The 19,460-nt window shown below is 36.6% G+C and overlaps 1 protein-coding gene across 1 annotated transcript in view; it reads left to right on the top strand.

Moving 5' to 3' along the window:
- LOC113059342 (inactive phospholipase C-like protein 2) overlaps positions 1–19,460 on the top strand; it is a 37,813-nt gene that overhangs the window by 7,177 nt on the left and 11,176 nt on the right. The window contains exons 2-3 of the mRNA XM_026227773.1: positions 9,838–12,324; positions 15,583–15,786. Coding sequence (XP_026083558.1) covers positions 9,838–12,324; positions 15,583–15,786 — 2,691 coding nt within the window. The remainder of the gene's footprint in view (positions 1–9,837; positions 12,325–15,582; positions 15,787–19,460) is intronic.

Below are 19,460 nucleotides of genomic sequence, written 5' to 3'. Positions count from 1 at the left end.
TAATTAGCAATCCATGCCGCCATGATTGAGCTGAGAGGAACACTTCACATGTTTTATGAGCGTCTTGAGAAGATCCAACTGCTTTGCGGTGTGTGTAGGAGGTTAAAGCCGGATCATGAGTCATAAAATAAAACAAAATATCGATAAAATAGATAGCAACTTCTTGATTCTCTAATCCTAAATTGTATTTATTTTATATCTTATTCAGTAAATTCGAAATAAATACATTGAAAAAAAAGTGAGAAAAATCATTTGAATTTGATAAAAAATATTATGTATTATTTTCTTGTTTCTGTAATCATTTATAGTCTGTTAGACTATTTGCTGAAAACTGAAGGCAGATGAATGTTGTAGCATTTACCTTTAGTTTTTCCTCATAATAGAGAAGCAAATTCTAATAGTTTTTCACATACAGTTTGCTTATTTTATTATTTATTCATTATTAAAACTATTAAACAGAGACAATAAAGGCAGAGAATGGGAGCTCGGTGAGTAAAATCACTTCTGACACCTCAAGCCAAACTTATTGGTGATATGGATAATAAAAAAAAATGCCAGATACATTAAAATGTTAATGTCTACTTAGGCAGCTCGCTTAGTTTTGGCTCATCGCTGTAGATGTTTTACAGTTTATACCGCACTGACATGTCTTGCATGTAGCCGGTTGCAAAAAAAGTGAAGTAGGTTGTGAGAAAAGCTTGTGCAGCATTTGTTTTCTCATGCTGCTTTATTATTATCTAAAGCATAGTTAATTGTGGCTAAAACTTTTCAGGGTCACTGCATTTCATGCCCACATCGCTGGAGAGGCTTTTGAAGTGCTATTACCCAGATGGTGAGGTGTTATTAATGTGTGGAGTGTATTCATATCCAGCAGATGTCAGCCCCTTTTCTCAGTAAAGCACTACAATCTGTACAGCAGTGTAATCACAAAAAGTGACATATTGAAGACTAGCGGATAAATAGTGTCTCCCCGGTGGATATCTGCGAGGGACGTACAGTTCACAACGGTGCAGTTAGCCAGAAAAAAGGCTTTCAATCCATTAGGGACTTTAATCAGGAGGGAACAACGAATGGTCCCTTATTAGTCAAACACAGAGGATATTTCGAGACAAAAATACACAGGAAATCCCTCTGTTTTTATTATCTTAATGACTTTGTCCCTCGTTCTCTTAAATCCCTCAATTAACGTGCGCTTTTATCGCTCCAAAACTTTCAGTCGCATGTGTTTCAGGCAACTGAGGAGCTGGCAGCCAAAAGAGCCACAACAAGCTGCTTGTGCATCATTTACTGATTTGTAACGTGATTTGAAACTTAATTGAATTACAAGTTCCCTTATTGTTTTTTTCCTCTAAAGATTTTGTTTTCATTAAAGTAACTGAACTGTTTATTTGATGCTGTTTTAAATGTTAATATTTTATTGCATGGTTAACACAAGAATAATATAAGTGATGCATTTTTTAAGGCAAGAAGTTACAGATGAATAGGGGAAATATTTTAGTAAATCTAATGATATCATCATACTTTCCCCAGTTTATTAGTCACAGTGCATTGAGACAGTTGTTCACTGAAATATGTTTACTTATGCAAATAATTCTTTATCTAATTAAATATTACACACATTTGCATACCAGATAATATGACCAGAATAGAAATCTCAATATATTGGATAAAGCCAGGTTCAAATTTCTTGTTTCATATTGTGGACATATTAGAGCTAAAAGATTTTAGGGTTTTTGGATTTCTTTTTTTTTTTTTTACTTTTTTATTATAACTCTATAAATCAGAAAAAAAAAAAAAAGAAAAGTTTTTAGTAATGACATTTTATATAAATTAGCAAACCTTCAGAATATAGATAAATAAAATTTGCAAAGTTTGGTGTACGTAAGTGAAGTGGAGCTTTCTGACTGAAACTCATTTTGAGAAAACATCCTTTAAACATATGTGCTGTAATTGACATCTACAGATGCAAATAGATAAACTGCAATTAAATAACTAATAATTGTGTATTTTGGATGAAACTAGACAAATTAGAAGCAAAATAAGCCATAATGTCTCAACAATAGAAATTAATATGATACTATTAAATTCACATTAATTAATTTATTTAAATGATACCTATTTCAAAACACAGTATTCTTGAGTACTCTTAATGCAATCTTTATTATGATAATGTCATTTGAACATCGGCTTTCATTTGAAACCAGTGCTTTAAGTGGGCCGGTACGGACCGGTACTCAGTACGTTCATTTGGACATCTGTTTTAATAGAGGTTTTAATCCTTTGCCTGCGCTGCCGCTTTTCAGAGCGCCCTTCACAATGCACGCTTCCTAATTCTTCCTAGTTGGGAGTATGGAGTGTGAATCATTTGAGTTAGTTCGGGAGTTCGGAGCGGCTTCGCGGATCATTTGAATCAGTTCAAGAAATCAGAGCGAGTTCGCGATTCATTTTAGTCAGGTCGGGAGTTCGAAGCGGGTTCTCGAATCATTTGATTCAGTTTGGGGATAGCAAATCATTTGAGTCAGTTCGGGAGTTCGGGGCGGCTTTGCGGATCATTTGAATCAATTCGAGAGTTCAAAGCGGGTTCGCGAATCATTTGAGTCAGTTTGGTGATCACGAATCATTTGAGTCAGTTCGGGAGTTCGTAGCGGGTTTGCGAATCATTTGAATCAGTTTGGGGATCGCTAATCATTTGAATCAGTTCGGGAGTTCGGAGTGGGATCGCGAATCATTTGAATCAGTTCGGGAGTTCGTAGCGGGTTCGCAAATAATTTGAGTCAGTTTGAGGATCGCGACTCATTTGAATCAGTTCGGGAGTTCGGAGCGGGTTCGCGAATCATTTGAGTCAGTTCGGGAGTTTAAATGCAGTAATGCAGTAGCTCTTTCTAAGGGTATTTTTTCAAAATTCTTTTGCACATTTTATTTATGTTCAGTAGTTCTTTCTAGCTCAAGCAAATCCACAAACTAATAAAAGGATATGTTGACTGCTGTATATAAAACCCCTTCAATATAGTTGTTGTTACCTCGGGATGAGAAAAAATAAATGGCTATAATAGAGTACCGGCACCTCTTTTGGGCCACTTAAAGCACTGTTTGAAACCATAGTCAAATTGTGTGTATTAAAAAAATGAAACGGCTGACCTGATCCCAGCAGGCCTTAAAATGAGCTCACGATATAACTGGCCAGAAATAGACTCTTTAAGGGAAATAATACAACAGCTGTTGTACGCTGAGGGGTTTTTACTGAATTGTTTTTCTAGCCCGGGGATGTAAGGGCGTCCCCTTCGTCGTAAGGAAATCCTCAGGAAGGACAGTCTGCCTGGAAGACAGAAACCTCCCCTGTGTGTGGGCTACACCTAAAGGTCAAAGTGTGTTAAACCTCTTCCCAGACAGACCTTCTGCATTTTTCCCCAGACCAGGCGGATTATATTTAGTCATGCGGTTCAGCTTTTCCCGTGAATGTTTAGGTAAGACCACAGTAGGTGGTTAGTCAGGGAGATTCCTTCATGTTCTCTATTACATTAGTTCAGTTTGTTTACACTGCTTTCGCTTTCAGTGCTGCTTGGAAAGGGGAATTTTATAGACCTGTCAAACAGTTGCCAAGTGCCAACCAAATGCCATGTGACTAGCCGCTCTAGAGCCGCAGGAAAAATTACTTTATGATTGGCTGATGGCAGCAGAAGAACGCACACAGTCCCAGGTCTTTCACTAGTCACTGTCCTGAGAATGTCATGGTTTTAAGAGTCTAATATAATATATAATATTATGTATTCAGAGTGGTTGTTTACTGGCCCAAGTGAAATGTGTATGTGTACTGTTCAAAAGTTTGGGGACAGTAAGATCTTCATTGATTTATTCAGCAAAGCTGCATTAAATTAATGTCCGTGAAGACCCAGAATGATTTCTGAAGGATCATGTGACACTGAAGACTGGAGCAATGATGCTGAAAATTCAGCTTTGATCACAAGAATGTCTTAAAATATAGAGTTTAAAATATAATCAAATATTTTATTGCACTTTTCATCAAATAAATGCAACCTTGGTGAGTCAAAACATTTAAAAATCACACCAACCCCAAACTTTTGAATGTTAGTGTACCTTATTTAGTCTTTGATTTTACCTAACTGAAAAGAATTTCAACAAACAGAGAAAAAGAAAAAAAGTGGATAAGATAATCTTAGTTGTGAGCTGAGTGCTGTTTGAAGAGAGCTGAAGCGAGATCAACCTCAGATGTTGGTCTGTTTCTCATGATTGATCTTGCCGAATGCTGTTATTGGTTGTAGATGTGGTCAGCGGTGCTGTTATTTTTGTCACTGTCAAAAAATGCATATACACTGTTTTTCCGGGCCCTCACACAATAACCTGTCAAGCAGTGTTAATTTTGACACGAAATTTTTATTTAGTTTTAGTCTTAGTCTTTTGACTATAATTCTTTTTAGTTTTAGTCAAGTTTTAGTCATCTGATTTGTTTTAATTTTAGTCTTATTTTAGTCGACTAAAATTGCTTGGTATTTTAGACTAAAATAAGACTAAAATCAATAACAGGTTTACTAGACAATTTTTTACAGCTGGTATAGGAAACAAACTTAACCAAAATATATAAAACACAAATTCAACTTTATTTCAACACAACTGTGTCTTTATTTTGATTCAAAAGCTTTTATGCAGCAACAAACACTGTCATGATAATGTAAACAATAACTAGCTGCCAATTGACCATCAATAAAAGAAACATAAAGTTAGGTCCAGGACCTTAAAGCTTACAGCGGAGCTGAACAATAAGTGCATACATTTAAAGTAAATATTTAATAAGTTGGCAGCTAGGTGGATAAAAAAAGTAACAAGATTTTATAAGGTATTCATTTGTCTAGCAATATTGTATGTTTTAAATACTACAATATTGCTAGATTTGTATGTATAATGATAGGATGTGAACATTCATGTTTCACATGACTAATATAGAAATATTTGTGATATTGTCAACAAGTAGAACATTATAAAATATACTAAACATTAGAATTAATCAAATGTATGTATCATAATATTACGTATTAGCATCTAACTTGAAGAAGGGGCTATTTTACAGTACTTTTCAGTTCGTAATATTTAACATCTACGCACTGCAGTCTTCCAATTTTGCTTAGCACAATAAACAAAAGAACATCGTTGTGAAATTACATTTGAGAAAATGTCCGGGTGGCTCGTCTGTAAATGTCTTTTCAAATTGGTTGTGTTCTTGCCACGAATGAGCGCTCCGCGTGCTTTACACTTCGTTTTGTTTTGTTCGTCGTCAAACGTGAAGTGAGCTGTGGACATTTTGTCGCTCTTTTAGACATCACCTCTTCGAATGCCGTCTTCCCGGGAGCTCATTTAAAAACTGAAAACCTTCGCTTCACGTCTCAATAAGTCCGGCTCTGATTGGTTCTCTTCTCTCATGCAGTCTGTTCCGTTTTGCCGGTTCTTTTGCTCATTCCTCGCATCTCTCCCGTCTGCTGATTTGATTTTCGTCACAGTCTATTTTCGTCTCGTCCTTTATTCGTTGACGATAATGTCAATCAATTTAGTCATAGTTTTAGTCTCCATCAGTGCCTTCTATTTTAGTTTTCGTTTCGTTTTCGTCCGCAAAAATATATTCGTGAAGAAAATAATGACGAAAATATTTAGTCAACGAAATTAACACTGCTGTCAAGTCTAGCAGAAAACACACTTTCGTGTTGGATAATTAACTACATACACATAGATTTTCTTTCTAAATATTCACTAAAATGGCGGACAGATTGTTTTCTGGTGCTTTGAGTGGTGTTAGTGAATTAGCCCACACACACGCACTAGAGGTGGGAATCTTAAGGCACTTAACGATTCGATCCGATTCCGATTCTGGGAGGAACGATCCGATTCCCAAAACGATTCTTAATTATCCTGCTGTGAAAAAAATACTCTAAACTTTTTATTTTAACCAAAATTGGAGTTACTATGCTTTTTGTATATAGTTAGAATATCTGTTTGACAGTATTGCCAAATTAAAAATGATTATGAATATTTCTTTTTCAATACTTTTAATTTATTAACAGTTATTTTCAGGATTAACAAACTCTGAATGAATGGTAAGCCATACAATTGCAATGAACAATCATTAAGAATAAACAGTTCTCAATTTGTATGACAGGGAGAATTAGGGATTCTAAGATGTGATCTTTACATTGTAGAGTGCGGGGACAGCCGTCTCACTAAAATAACGACGCGGGGGCAAAGTGTATCGTGGCTCAAGTACCTGTAACGTCGTGCGAAATCCTTGGTTTTCCACAACGGAGTACAGGCGCAGATCTTTGGCAATAAAACCCGCCACTGATCGGGTAATTCGTTTTGCCTTTTCAGAATTCGGTGGAAGCTTTGCTACTTGATCCAAGGTCCTTTGAATGTAACCAGGAGTGTTCGTGATTGGAAGAGAATGCTGTTTCTCCAGCTCTGAGTGGAACCGTGTAATATGTTTCTTCATGTTAGTCGTGTTGCCGAAATATTTGAATTTGGCGCTACAGACTTTGCACACAGTATGGCTTTTATCAACGACACCTTCGGTGTCTTCAGAAAATCCAAAATGTTGCCACACATCCGATTTTAAATGAGATGGTGCAGGTCGTAGTTTGTCCATTTTATCTTAAACGAAGCTAATTCACCAGCATATGAACGGTCGTCCATCACCGGTGTCTTTTTTGTTTGGTCACGTGAGTCTTGACAGCGCTCGCATTTGAATTGAACACAGAATCGATTCTGAATTTTTGAGAATCAATTCTGGATCGTTAGATAACGAATCGCGATGCATCGATGTATCGAGCTTTTCTCCCACCACTAACACGCACACACACACACATATAATATGTAATTATATTTTTAATTTAAATTCATATGCATTAGGAAATGTCGACTTTAAATAGACTTTTTTTTTTAAATGTAAGAATCCACTTTTGAGATGTGATTTTCAAAATTGTGTGTGTGTGTATATATATATATATAATGATTACAGATATTTGAAAAATGTTCAGAAAGCTGATTTTTCAGTATTGACCTTGATGTTGATGTTTTATGATTACTTTGGGCTTATTCCCCCCTGCCAGAATAAGATTAACCTCCAAAGCTCAGTTGTTTACAACCGGGAAGCACATTTCCTTTGACCCAGCTAGAATAAATTTCCAGTGGACCAAAGCCATTGACATTCGCATGGGGCCATTACTCTCAGTGCTGCTGCTCCAGCGCTAGTGCAGCATCATATTGAGAGATGGTCATATGGATGGGGTCCAGTTTTTGGCCTGACCTCTCAAGGGACAAGAGGTTACCATGGGACAGTGTTTGTTGATGGGTAAAAATCCACTGAAGTTGTGGTGTTTAGGAGCAGGTAGACCGCCAGTAGGACAGAGTTGTTCAGGAAATGTAGAGTGGAGAACTACTGGAGAAGACTGTTTCCATAATGTAATTGTAAACAAACAGATTATGGACCAATGGAGCTCATAAGTTTTATGCATTATTTTATGTGTAGATTCAGCTCTGAGTTCTCTAATTAAAATGAATTAATGTCTGTTAATTGATATGCCTGTCACAGCTGATGCAATCTGTTATATAAGAGACTCGTGAAACTCAGTCATACTGTCAGTGTCATGTCTCCATGTCTCTTGAGATCATGGTCCCTGGAGCAAACTGTACTGTTTTAAATAACCAAGTGAAGCCTGAATGGCTGTTTACATAATTTATTCAGCTTTATTCACTTTATTCAAGTATGCAGGTTTTGTTTTACAGGTTAGCATACTGCTGATTCCTTTGGAAACTAACATTGTTCAAACAAATTTTAGACATTTGGCACTTTATGTAATTTTTTGTGTACTTTTTCAGTCAAAATACTTTTATGTAATCAGACATGCGGGTATTCGGTAATGCTATATCGTTAATGAAAAGGCATTCTATTGTTATCGTTGGCACTTTTAAATCCTGTGAATAATTATATATTGCAAATTATTCAGAATTTGGAATGCATTTTAAGAATACTTTTGCCATCAACTGGTCAAAATGCACAACACCACTGAATTCTGCTTAAAAGACCATGTGTGCTCTGATGTAAACAAGCATGCATAAGAAGCACATGGAGGAACACGCAAGACACGCTGAATGAAAGCACATTCACTCTCTGACAGCAGATGGCGCTAAACTGCAGAAAATGCAGCTGTTACCCTGGAAACCCCATAAATAAAGCAGCTGCTCTACTTTCTAAAACATATTTAAATAGCCATTTAGATTTGTGGATTTGCTATGCTGTTCATCACCGCGCCAAATACTTAAATATTTAGACTTAAATGGGCTATTTATTTTCAAACTTTTGAACATTTTAATCTAGACTGCAACATACCCTAGATATTGTTCGAAAGTGTTTTGATACTTTATTGTTCGATCACCCTTCACATTAGTTAATTCAAAAGTTAACATAAACTGCCAATGAAAAATTCTTCTGAACATTCATTAATCTTAGGTATTCTAATATATAACATATATAATATATGTTAAAATCAAAAATGTTTTTTTTAAGTTTAACTTCTGTAGCAAATGTTATTACAGTATTTCTCATTGTGAAAATAATGCATTAACTAAGGTTAACTAATGAGATCTAATTGTAAAGTGATACCTATTGCTCTTTATAGTTCTTCTGCACTTTAATCTGTGTTAAACTAGGGCTGCACAATAAATCCGAAGCAATATTTAATGCGCATCTTGTCAGTAAATCCGGTTCAAGCTGACACGTTTGTCAGTGAATAACAACTCTGTGTAGTTGATGCAGCTCCATGTGAAAGTGGGTAGGTGATGGAGATTTGCCACCGATTATAGAACAGGCTTCACTGACAAGATGCACATTAAATAATGCATGCTATTTATCCTGCTGCCCCGTGTAAAAACTTTATATATTTTCTGTATTGCTTTATTGTATAGTTATTTTTGTTATAAGAAAAAAGTTATTAAACTTGTCATACTGTATACAATACCGTGATACTGCTGTATAACATGAAAATTTGATACCAGCATATATGTAATCCATATATGTAATTGCAATTATTCGTTCATAAATAAGTGTTTTTCCCAAAATACATATATATATATATGCATGTAATAAAGTGATATTTTTATTTGTGTGGTGTATTTGTCAGCAATGTTCTGTGTTCTGTGTCTGAAAGAACTTGGCAGTACAAAATGTAATTTAAATTCTGTATGCTATATATATACTGTATGTAATAATGCTGTTTGTTTGTTTAATAAACGGGCAAAAAACTGGTACGCCTATTCTGCTGTAAACAGATAGGTGATACAAATAGTGGCAAGAAAATGTAGACTTATTTTGCATTTTTCTTATCCCATAAACACCCCATTGAAGACTTAAGTGCTCTCTCTTGATGAAACTGTTGCAATTATTTTCTTAATTAAGCCTGGTTTAGCTCAATAATTTGCTGCCTGTAGGCTCAGGGTGGTATGAAAGCAAAGGACACATTGATGCTCTGGTCACAACACCAGCAGTGATTACAGCACACACCAGCAGAGATGATGCAACAGGAAAACTCTTGTTTGTATTCTCATTTTGTCCCTTTTATGTTGTTCCTTTAACATATCTGAATATGCAGATTCAGTAGTTGTTATTTGAAAGTCAACATGAAATTATTGTAATGCACATTACTGGTCTTAAATATGCAAGTTATGTTCTTAATAAATATGCAAATCTCCAATTATTTAAATCTATAGGGTATCCATATGATTTTTTTTTTTTTAAACTAGTTATAAACCTTACTGATGATAAATTGCTTTATTTTCCAGGATGGTTCCAGGCGGTACAAGGAAAGGAAAAAGACGGTGTCGTTCAGTAGCATGCCAACAGAAAAGAAGATCAGCAGTGCAAGTGACTGCATTAACTCAATGGTGGATGGGTCTGAACTAAGGAAAGTACGCTCCAACTCCAGAGTCTACCACCGTTACTTCCTTCTAGATGCCGACATGCAGTCTTTGCGATGGGAACCATCCAAAAAAGAGTCGGACAAGGCCAAGATTGATGTAAAATCAATTAAAGAGGTCCGAACTGGTAAAAACACAGACACTTTTAGGACCAATGGGAATTCGGATCAGATTTCAGAGGATTGTGCATTCTCAATAATCTATGGGGAGAACTATGAATCACTTGATTTAGTGGCTAATTCAGCCGATGTAGCAAATATATGGGTGACTGGACTCAGGTACTTAATATCATATGGAAAACACACTCTTAACATGATTCAGAGCAGTCAGGACAGCATGCGTGCATCCTGGCTCGGTGACCTCTTCGACGAAGCGAACGTCATTGGTGGAAAAAGCATTCGTCTTTGTGCAGCCGTACAGCTGATCAAGAAGTTAAGTCCTGGGTTGAAAAATGTCAAGATAGAGCTGAAGTTCAAAGAGTTGCACAAAGCGAAAGACAAAATCGGTTCCGATGTGACCAAGGAGGAGTTCATCGAAGTCTTTCACGACCTTTGCACAAGACCAGAAATCTATTTTTTGTTGGTGCAGTTCTCTAGCAACAAGGAATTTCTTGACACCAAGGACCTGATGATCTTTTTGGAGGCAGAGCAGGGCATGGCCAAGGTGAGCGAAGACATCAGTGTGGGAATTATTCAGAAGTATGAACCTTCGAAGGAGGGGCAACAAAAGGGATGGCTCTCCCTGGATGGGTTTATCAATTACCTCATGTCACCAGACTGCCACATCTTTGATCCTGAACAAAAAACAGTATGCCAAGACATGAACCAACCCCTTTCTCACTATTACATAAACTCTTCCCACAATACCTACCTGATTGAGGACCAGTTCAGGGGTCCATCAGACATCACGGGCTACATCCGTGCCCTAAAGATGGGCTGCAGGAGCGTGGAACTTGATGTATGGGATGGGCCGGATAATGAACCGGTCATTTACACGGGCCATACAATGACCTCACATATTGTCTTCCGCAGTGTCATTGACATCATCAACAAGTACGCTTTCGTAGCCTCGGAATTTCCTCTGATCCTTTGTTTAGAGAACCACTGTTCCTTGAAGCAACAGAAGGTAATGTTTCAGCACCTGAAGAAAATACTCGGAGACAAAATCCACATGGATCCTCCCAACCTTGAGGACAACTACCTTCCATCTCCTTCGGACATAAAAGGAAAGATTCTTGTGAAAGGAAAGAAACTTGCGACCAGCTGCACCGGCTCAGAAGGCGAGGTGACGGATGAGGACGAGGGTGCAGAAATGTCTCAACGGATGAACAGCGAGGGTGGCGAGCAGCAGACGGTTGTTCAACCCGAAAAGTTCCAGCTTTCCAAGGATCTATCTGACTTGGTAACCTTATGTAAGTCTGTTCGGTTTAAGGATTTTCAGACCGCTTTCCAGAACCAGAAGCACTGGGAGCTCTGCTCCTTCAATGAGGTCTTTGCCAATCGGTGTGCCACTGACCACCCTGGTGAGTTTGTTAACTACAACAAGAAGTTTCTAGCAAGGGTTTACCCAAGTCCAATGCGAATTGATTCTAGCAACATGAACCCGCAGGACTTTTGGAAATGTGGCTGTCAAATAGTAGCAATGAACTATCAAACACCGGGTCTCATGATGGACCTCAACATCGGCTGGTTTAGACAAAACGGGAACTGTGGGTATGTTTTACGCCCAGCGATCATGAGGGAGCATGTGTCTTATTTCAGTGCCAATACTAAAGACTCTGTTCCAGGAGTGTCTCCACAGCTCCTTCACATAAAGATCATTAGCGGACAAAATCTTCCTAAACCCAAGGGCTCAGGCGCCAAAGGCGATGTGGTAGATCCATATGTTTATGTTGAAATTCATGGCATCCCTGCGGATTGTGCAGAACAAAGGACTAAAACGGTCCATCAGAATGGCGACAACCCCATCTTTGACGAAAGTTTCGAGTTTCAGATTAACCTTCCGGAACTAGCAATGGTGCGCTTTGTTGTTCTGGATGACGACTACATTGGGGACGAGTTTATCGCTCAGTACACAATTCCGTTTGAATGCATTCAGCCAGGTTTCCGCCACATTCCCCTCCAGTCGCTGACGGGTGAAGTCCTTCCACACGCCTGGCTCTTTGTCCATGTGGCCATTACTAACCGTCGTGGAGGGGGTAAACCTCACAAAAGAGGGCTTTCGGTTCGCAAGGGTAAAAAGGGTCGGGAGTATGCCACTATGAGGATACTTCTCATCAAGACTGTAGATGAAGTCTTTAAATCTGCTGCACAGCCACTTCGGGAGGCCACTGATCTCAGAGAGAACATGCAGGTGAGATAACACTTACTTCATTGAGAAACAAAGTAGTGACTTGTTTTTAACATGAATGCCATAAAGGCTCAGTGTGATTGCAAAGATCAAGGTAAATATTTTCATCAGTTCTAGTTGATATTTCAGACATATTTGATATTTAAATCTAAAATCTTAGAATAAATAAATGAGATATTTAAAAAAATATTTTGATTTTGCATAATAACTGAAAACATCCAAAAGCAAAAAACGATTTCTAGGTTTTTTAGGGAAAATGTAATGTTTAATAAAAAATATTTTGGAAATAATATTATAATTTTTAGATGACATATGACCTGGACAGGTTTTGTGAGATTCACCCCATTCAGGTTATGTAAATGTCTTGCCAAAACGGCTTGCCCAACTGTATCTCATTGTGGCAAAAGTCTTCTAGCGTGAGAAAGTTTTCTCAAATGAAGCTTCAGAAAGTCGACCCTGAGAAGGAAGCACAGTTTACAGGATGTTTCTCTTCACAAGGCCAGGAGCACTTGAACCGAAATCTCTCTGGCACTGATAAACAAAAATGCTGATTTTAATCTGCTGCAGTTCCTCGATGTTGCACAACTTGTTGAACTGGTACAAAAAGCACCTTGAAGATTGACCACAGATGCTTTTTTAGACACAAGAACTGAAAATATACTCATACATAGGCTACAGGTAGGAGATCAGCCAAATTCCTTTAAATATTTGATGTGGAAAATGTTACATAACACAGGGTTTGTCCTGAGGCATGTGTTGATTATATCCCTTTAAGAAGAGATTAGGTGGTCTCATGGATATAAGAGTTAGCACTACTATAACAAGAAAGCACTGTGTGTGTGTGTGTGTGTTTGTGTGTATATAATATATATATGTATGTCATCATAAGCTATTCTATTCATAACTCATTAGAGGAGCCTTCAAAAAAATTACATCTTCCTCCTACATTCAGAGCAGTGCTTTTGTAGAAGAACACTTACAAAACCACTTCCTATCACATTTCTTGTTCGTGGACATTCAGTCGGCACATTGCTTCCATTGGCTCGGTTTTTGTTTTCTCGTAACCTCCCACAATTAGGTCACTGGTTATGTTCAGAATAGCATGCTAATGCTCTTGCTGTTTCTGCTGTGTGTTATAGGCACATGCATACACCGTATATTAGGTGTAGCATGTGGTATGCATACTGTATGACATAAAGATGCTCTGATCGTTTGGCCAGGGATCGGAATCAGTTGATTTTTACTTATGATCGGCCCAGATCTCACTTCTTTCCGATTTCGAGCTTATCCGTTTTATTACCAGTGGTACAGGAAATAACGTCAGTCGCACATTCTGTCTCTCTCTCTCTCTTCTCTCTGATGACCCCTTTTCTCTCACACATCTCATTCTGTCCAGTTAAATCGTACTCATACTGCGCTTTATTTTAGTAATTCCCAGGTTTCGCGCTTACACCAAAAGCGCACGTACCGCCAATGATCTATATTAGTGGAGCACACAAGCCGCGCTCGGTCTAAAACAGCTTATGAGTAACAAATACCAAAATGAGCAACTAACTGCACTAAATGCTGTTTTGGAATGTTAAATAGTTAAGAAAGAGAACACGTTTTAGAACTTTAATGGTAAGCATTAATTTGTATTTAATTTTTACAATGAAGACTACTGAAAATAAATTTGACAAGAGAGATGAACTAAGAGACATGAACCAAGAGAAAACATTACCGTCTCCAGCCACGAGAGGGGGCTCTATGAGATGTTCCTGTAGTCTACAACAGAGCAGCACAGAGCGCCATCTCGCGGCTGTAGATGGTAATGTTTCCTCTTGGTTCTTGGTTCTAAATAAATGCGACTTATATATGTTTTTCCTCATCATGACGTATTTTTGGACTGATGTGACTTATACTTAGTTGCGACTTATAGTCCGAAAAATATGGTATATACTTTGTAGTATTTCTTATCTGGATTAAAAAGTAGTTTTATAGCTTTCTTTATTCTATTGCATTTATTTGTCCTGTTGTTTGCAATTTTTTATTTGTTCTTATTTTATAACTGACTTTTTACGTGTTTTTGAGGGGAAAATAAAATTTTGCGTTAAAGAAAAAGTACATTTGTGTTTGTAATTGCTGTCAATTATAGTTTATAGAAAAGAAAAAAAAACGGAATCTGCAAAAATCGGTATCGGCAGATGATACTAACAAAAATCTGAAATCGAAATCCTGCCCAAAAAAAAAAAAAAAAAGTGCAATCGGTGCATCCTCTAGTATAACATGATGCAATGATCTCAACATTTCAAATACACTTTAAGTGATATTGTTATTATTGATGTTAAGCCCTTGATTATTATTATTAATTGATTGGACTGTGAGAGTTTAAATTTGCTAAATATATTTTTGAGATTTATACCTAGTGAGGGTTTGTGGAATTAAGCAAGCAACCTGATGAGTTCATGTAACAAAAAAATGTAAATTGCATTTTAGCAAATTATATGCACCGTATATGTTAGTATTAAATTCCAAACATAACAGTAGCTGGCCGCTATTGTACTTTGTCATATAATTATATAAGCATCCAGGTTAGTTGTTGTTCTTTAAATTGCTATACAATTTGGCCAGAATTCTGTGGTTATATATCAATATGACTAAAAAATAATAATGATAGGAAACCTAGTGAAAATTATAGAAATTACAGCAATTTTAAGGAAAAACTAAACATTATTAAAATTAAAATTATGATTAAAGTAAAATGATTAATAATAATTATTATTATTTCTACTATTAATACTAAATAAAAATAGAAAAATTAAATGTATTAACATTTTTATTTTTATATAAATGTCAAAAAAATATTTTTGATGGATCACCACATGTAAGAAAAATAGTATAGTAATTTAATTTTAAAATTGCTATATTTATATTTGTGGCTGTATGAATTTCAAACATCAAACCTTTGAAAACCTTTTGACAGAAGACCACAGGGTTTCTGTTTAGTTGATAAGCACTGCTAATTTCAAGTATAGGAAGATGCAAACACATCAGATAATGAGCTGCTCGTGTGTAAAAGAACACAGTGCCATGCTTCACTCTGAAGCACACAGGGTATATAGATATTAATTCAATCGAAGCCATATCGCAATTTCGCTTTCATTTTGATTAACTGTGCAGCCCTACATTTGGTGGTAGATATTATCATAAACATAACAATGTGTTAGGTGCTGCAAAACATTTCTGTGCAGGCTCACTCTTTGATCTACATGTCCTCCACAGAATGCCATCGTGCCGTTTAAAGAGCTCTGCGGTCTGTCTGCAGTGGCCAACCTGAAGCAGTGTATACTAGCACTGTCCCCACGCCTCATCGGGCCGGACAGCAGCCCGCTTCTGCTGTTTAACCTCAGAGATCAGTACCCCACCATGGAGGCCCAGGGCCTGCTGCCTGAAGTCCTGAAGAAAGTGGTCACCGCTTATGAGATGGTGAGTACATTTCTATGAAAATGTCCTCCAAAACTATGAAAAACTCCCAAAAAAAATGAAAATGCAGTCTGAATTCACTCACTCTCCTCTTTCTAGATGCTTTTTTTCAAAGGAACACAAATTTGGATTATTTAATAGCTTGCAACTGCAGTGAAAATGACACCGTATTCAAAGTGTTCAGATGCCACAGAATAGATTTGTGTGACTAAAATGTTTTTCCTTAATATTGTTGTCTTGTTTTCCAGAACAAGCTATCTAAACATTGTTTACATTTAGATAAATTTACTTGAAAAGTAAAATGACTTTCAGAAAACAAGATTTAATATCTATCAAAATTAAGTGAGTTTTTGCTCAAAACAAGAACAGATATCTTGTTTAAGAATTTTATTATTATTTTTTTTAAAATTAAGATAATTTTTTCTAAACCCATTGGCAGATATTTTGTTGTTGTTGTTTTGTTGTTGTGAACAAGATTCAAGTAAAAAAAAAAAAGGATTTCAAGGATTCAAAATATTTATATTTTTCTGTTTAAAAATACTATTTTATCTATTAAGATTAATTATTACGATTATTTGTTTAACTCCATTGGCAGATATTTGTGTTTAGATATTTGTACTGGAAAACAAGAAGAAAGAGAAATTCTGTAGGCACACATTTAGTTTGCATGATTTCATGTAGCCTTAAGTGAAATAAATAGTTTTTGGATGCATGTTGACTCAGATTTGATGAGTTGCAATGATGCAACCATGAATAAATCAGGTCTGAATCCATGGGTCATGATAATGAGTCGCAACAGTTTTTTGCTTGTGTTTGAATAATTCACCATCATAAATTGTAAATTCAAACTTCTAAGAAAACTGCCCAGAGAATAGCTGAGCAGGAGCAGAATCAAAGTCTCCAATCTCTCAATTCAGGAAGAGCACTTCTGATCTATATGAGACCAAATCCCTCATATCAGCATGTCAATACTACTTTTTATTTTTTTGGCTGTTGCTGTTTCCGAAATCTAAGTGTTTATTGTCCGGGGACTTGTATGTATGTATGAATGAGCTGAATGATTTGCACATCCGTGAGGACGGTGTTTGTGCACCAGTTGAATAAGGGGTTGCTGGTCCCCTGCTCTATAAATACCCTTTATAGTGGTTCGTCTGCCACCAAGGCTGCAATTTCTTCAGCCATTAGTAATGTAATGACAGTGGGCATGATGATGATGATGATGAAACAGCTGCTGCATCTGTGTGTGCATCTCTGTCACAGCTGCAACCAAAAAGCTGTTGTGTGGGCTAGTGATTAAAGATCCAGTCACAGAAAACCAGAAAATATCAAGGGATTTTAGAATGGAATTTTCTATACTGCATATACTGCATTTTTCTAGTTCAGTCTCTGAAATACAATTCTATTCTGAAGTAAGATTTTTGTTTTTGAAAGAAGTTTGTTATGGTCACCAAGGCTGCATTTATTTCAAGCAAAAATGCAATAAATAAAATAAAAAAATAATAATAATAATTATATATATATTTACTATTTACTGTGCCCTTGCTGTATACATTTTTTATTGAATTTTTATTAATTTTTATTTTTTTAAGAAAATGTATTAAATATACCAGATCGTCTGAGTCGGCTCGTGTCAATAAATGTGTCAGAATGATTTCCTAGTGTACTAATCCAAATTGATTTTTGGATGACTTGGATGTAGAGCTAGTTTGATAGATTGATTAAAATGCATTAATTTGACAGACTGATTAAAATGCATTCATGAACACTCAGCCTTAAGTTACCCCAAATAGGATGTGTGTACTGTAAGTCGCCTTAGTGTCATCTAACTAGTTGCTTACATAGTAAGCATGCATATTTCTAGCATTTTGGCTTTTTTATTAGTACTTAAACACATGCCTTATTTTGCATGACCATATTTTATATCTCTTAATCCTAACTCATTCCTAAATGTAACAGCTAGCTTGCTAACTATTAACAAGCACCAGAGTAGGAGTTTAGCAAGGCAGATGTCATGGTTCTTTAAATGAAGTGTGACTGATCTGTAGATTTTCTGTAGAGAGTGTGAGTGGTGGTGGCGGCCCGTGCAAGCCCAAGTCTAGGTTCTTTCAGCGATTGTTTTGGTTGCAGATGAAGGCAGACTCTTCATGTGTCTCAGAGTAGAATGGTGTGAAGAAATAGTTTTGACACTTGCGTACTGTTAGCTTTCCTGCTTGCATACAGTATGTCAGGTCTGAGCGACTGTCAGCACGTGGCGAGGCCATCAGAAAGTGTGCTCTCCGACCCACTTCCTGGAAAGTTTCCACAGCCTCATGACTGATCGCAGTGAGAGGTTTCTGAGCACGAGCCATTGGAAAAAGATGCTGGCATGAAACTAAAGCAGCTGTTCTCCTCTTTGTTGGCATGGAAAGATAATCTGGCCATGACAAGTGACCCTGCAATGCTTTTGGCTGCTATAGGGATGTACAATTCAATTAGACTGACCTGCGGTACATAAAGACCTGTGCCGCTGGCAGTACATTCAATTAAAGTTTCAGCTTATCCTTTGTTTCTTCATCACAAGAGCCAGTAATTGCTCAAGACGACGAGGTCAGCGGATTCATTTTCATAGAAATGGTACCACAAACGGGTTGCGAAAATCATCCTTTTGTAACTTTTTTTCAGACACACATTTCTGTACTTCCAAACAAGGTTGTTTACAAACAAAAAATAAAAAAAAATACCTGTACTCCAGAATTACATGACATTTAGTTCAAAATGGACAGTAAAGGCATTTACTGTAAAATGTAGCAAAATATTATTTTCTCAAATAAACAGTTTTTCTATGAATTAAATAAAAATGTATCAGTTTCCAAAAAAAGAGAGAGAGAGTATAAGAAACTTCTTTAAAAAAAAAACAAAAAAAAACTACAAAACAGCCATTGTTACCAAATAGATTGAACACGTTAACTGCAGGAAGTTTCAACAGTTAAAGCATGACTTCACATTTCCCACCCCGTTAGGTTTTTAAGTGTAAACTCTTCCCAGAGGTCTTTGTTTTTATGATACTGTACATTCATTTCAAGAGTCTAAAGGTCAGAACAAGCATGTGCATAATCTGCATTAAAAAACTTAAACAGATGCTTGAGACTGAGATGAACTATGCTGGTAAATCATTTACATAGAGACACATTAAATATACAGTAGCCAAAACATGCATTAGCATTATTAAAATTGTGATTATTTCTAATGGTCAGAGAGAGGGTACAAAATGAACATAAAAAACAAACAAGGTGTAAGAAACCTAGACTAGAAATAAATTAACTTCTAAAGTTGCCTTTAATAAACGCAGCTTTACTTTGTCTGTCTTGGCAGCAAGTTGAGTCTCATAAGAGAAGTTTTTGAGCTAGTCTCTGGTTTTCTGATGTGGTTGGTGTTCAGGCGCTGCAGGAACTGAGATGTCTGTCTGAATTAGATTTAGTGTGTGTCTGAATAGTCTGGCGTAATTAAATATAGGAATCTGCTCACTTCATTAGAAGGGTGTGGGTCCGTGTTGAACAAAAGAGCACATCTATTACATAATCTGACCCACTTTCTGTCCTGCTATGACTTTCCTCATTAGACGAGCTGTGCACAACCAATTCAGCAAACATGTACTTCCTGTTTTGCATTGTTTCTGCTAATCTTACGTTGTTCAAAAT

The sequence above is a fragment of the Carassius auratus genome, chromosome 41 (assembly GCF_003368295.1).
Source record: "Carassius auratus strain Wakin chromosome 41, ASM336829v1, whole genome shotgun sequence".
Taxonomy (NCBI): Eukaryota; Metazoa; Chordata; class Actinopteri; order Cypriniformes; family Cyprinidae; genus Carassius; species Carassius auratus.
Note: the sequence above shows the minus strand (reverse complement) of the source record. Positions and strands in the feature narration are given on the sequence as shown.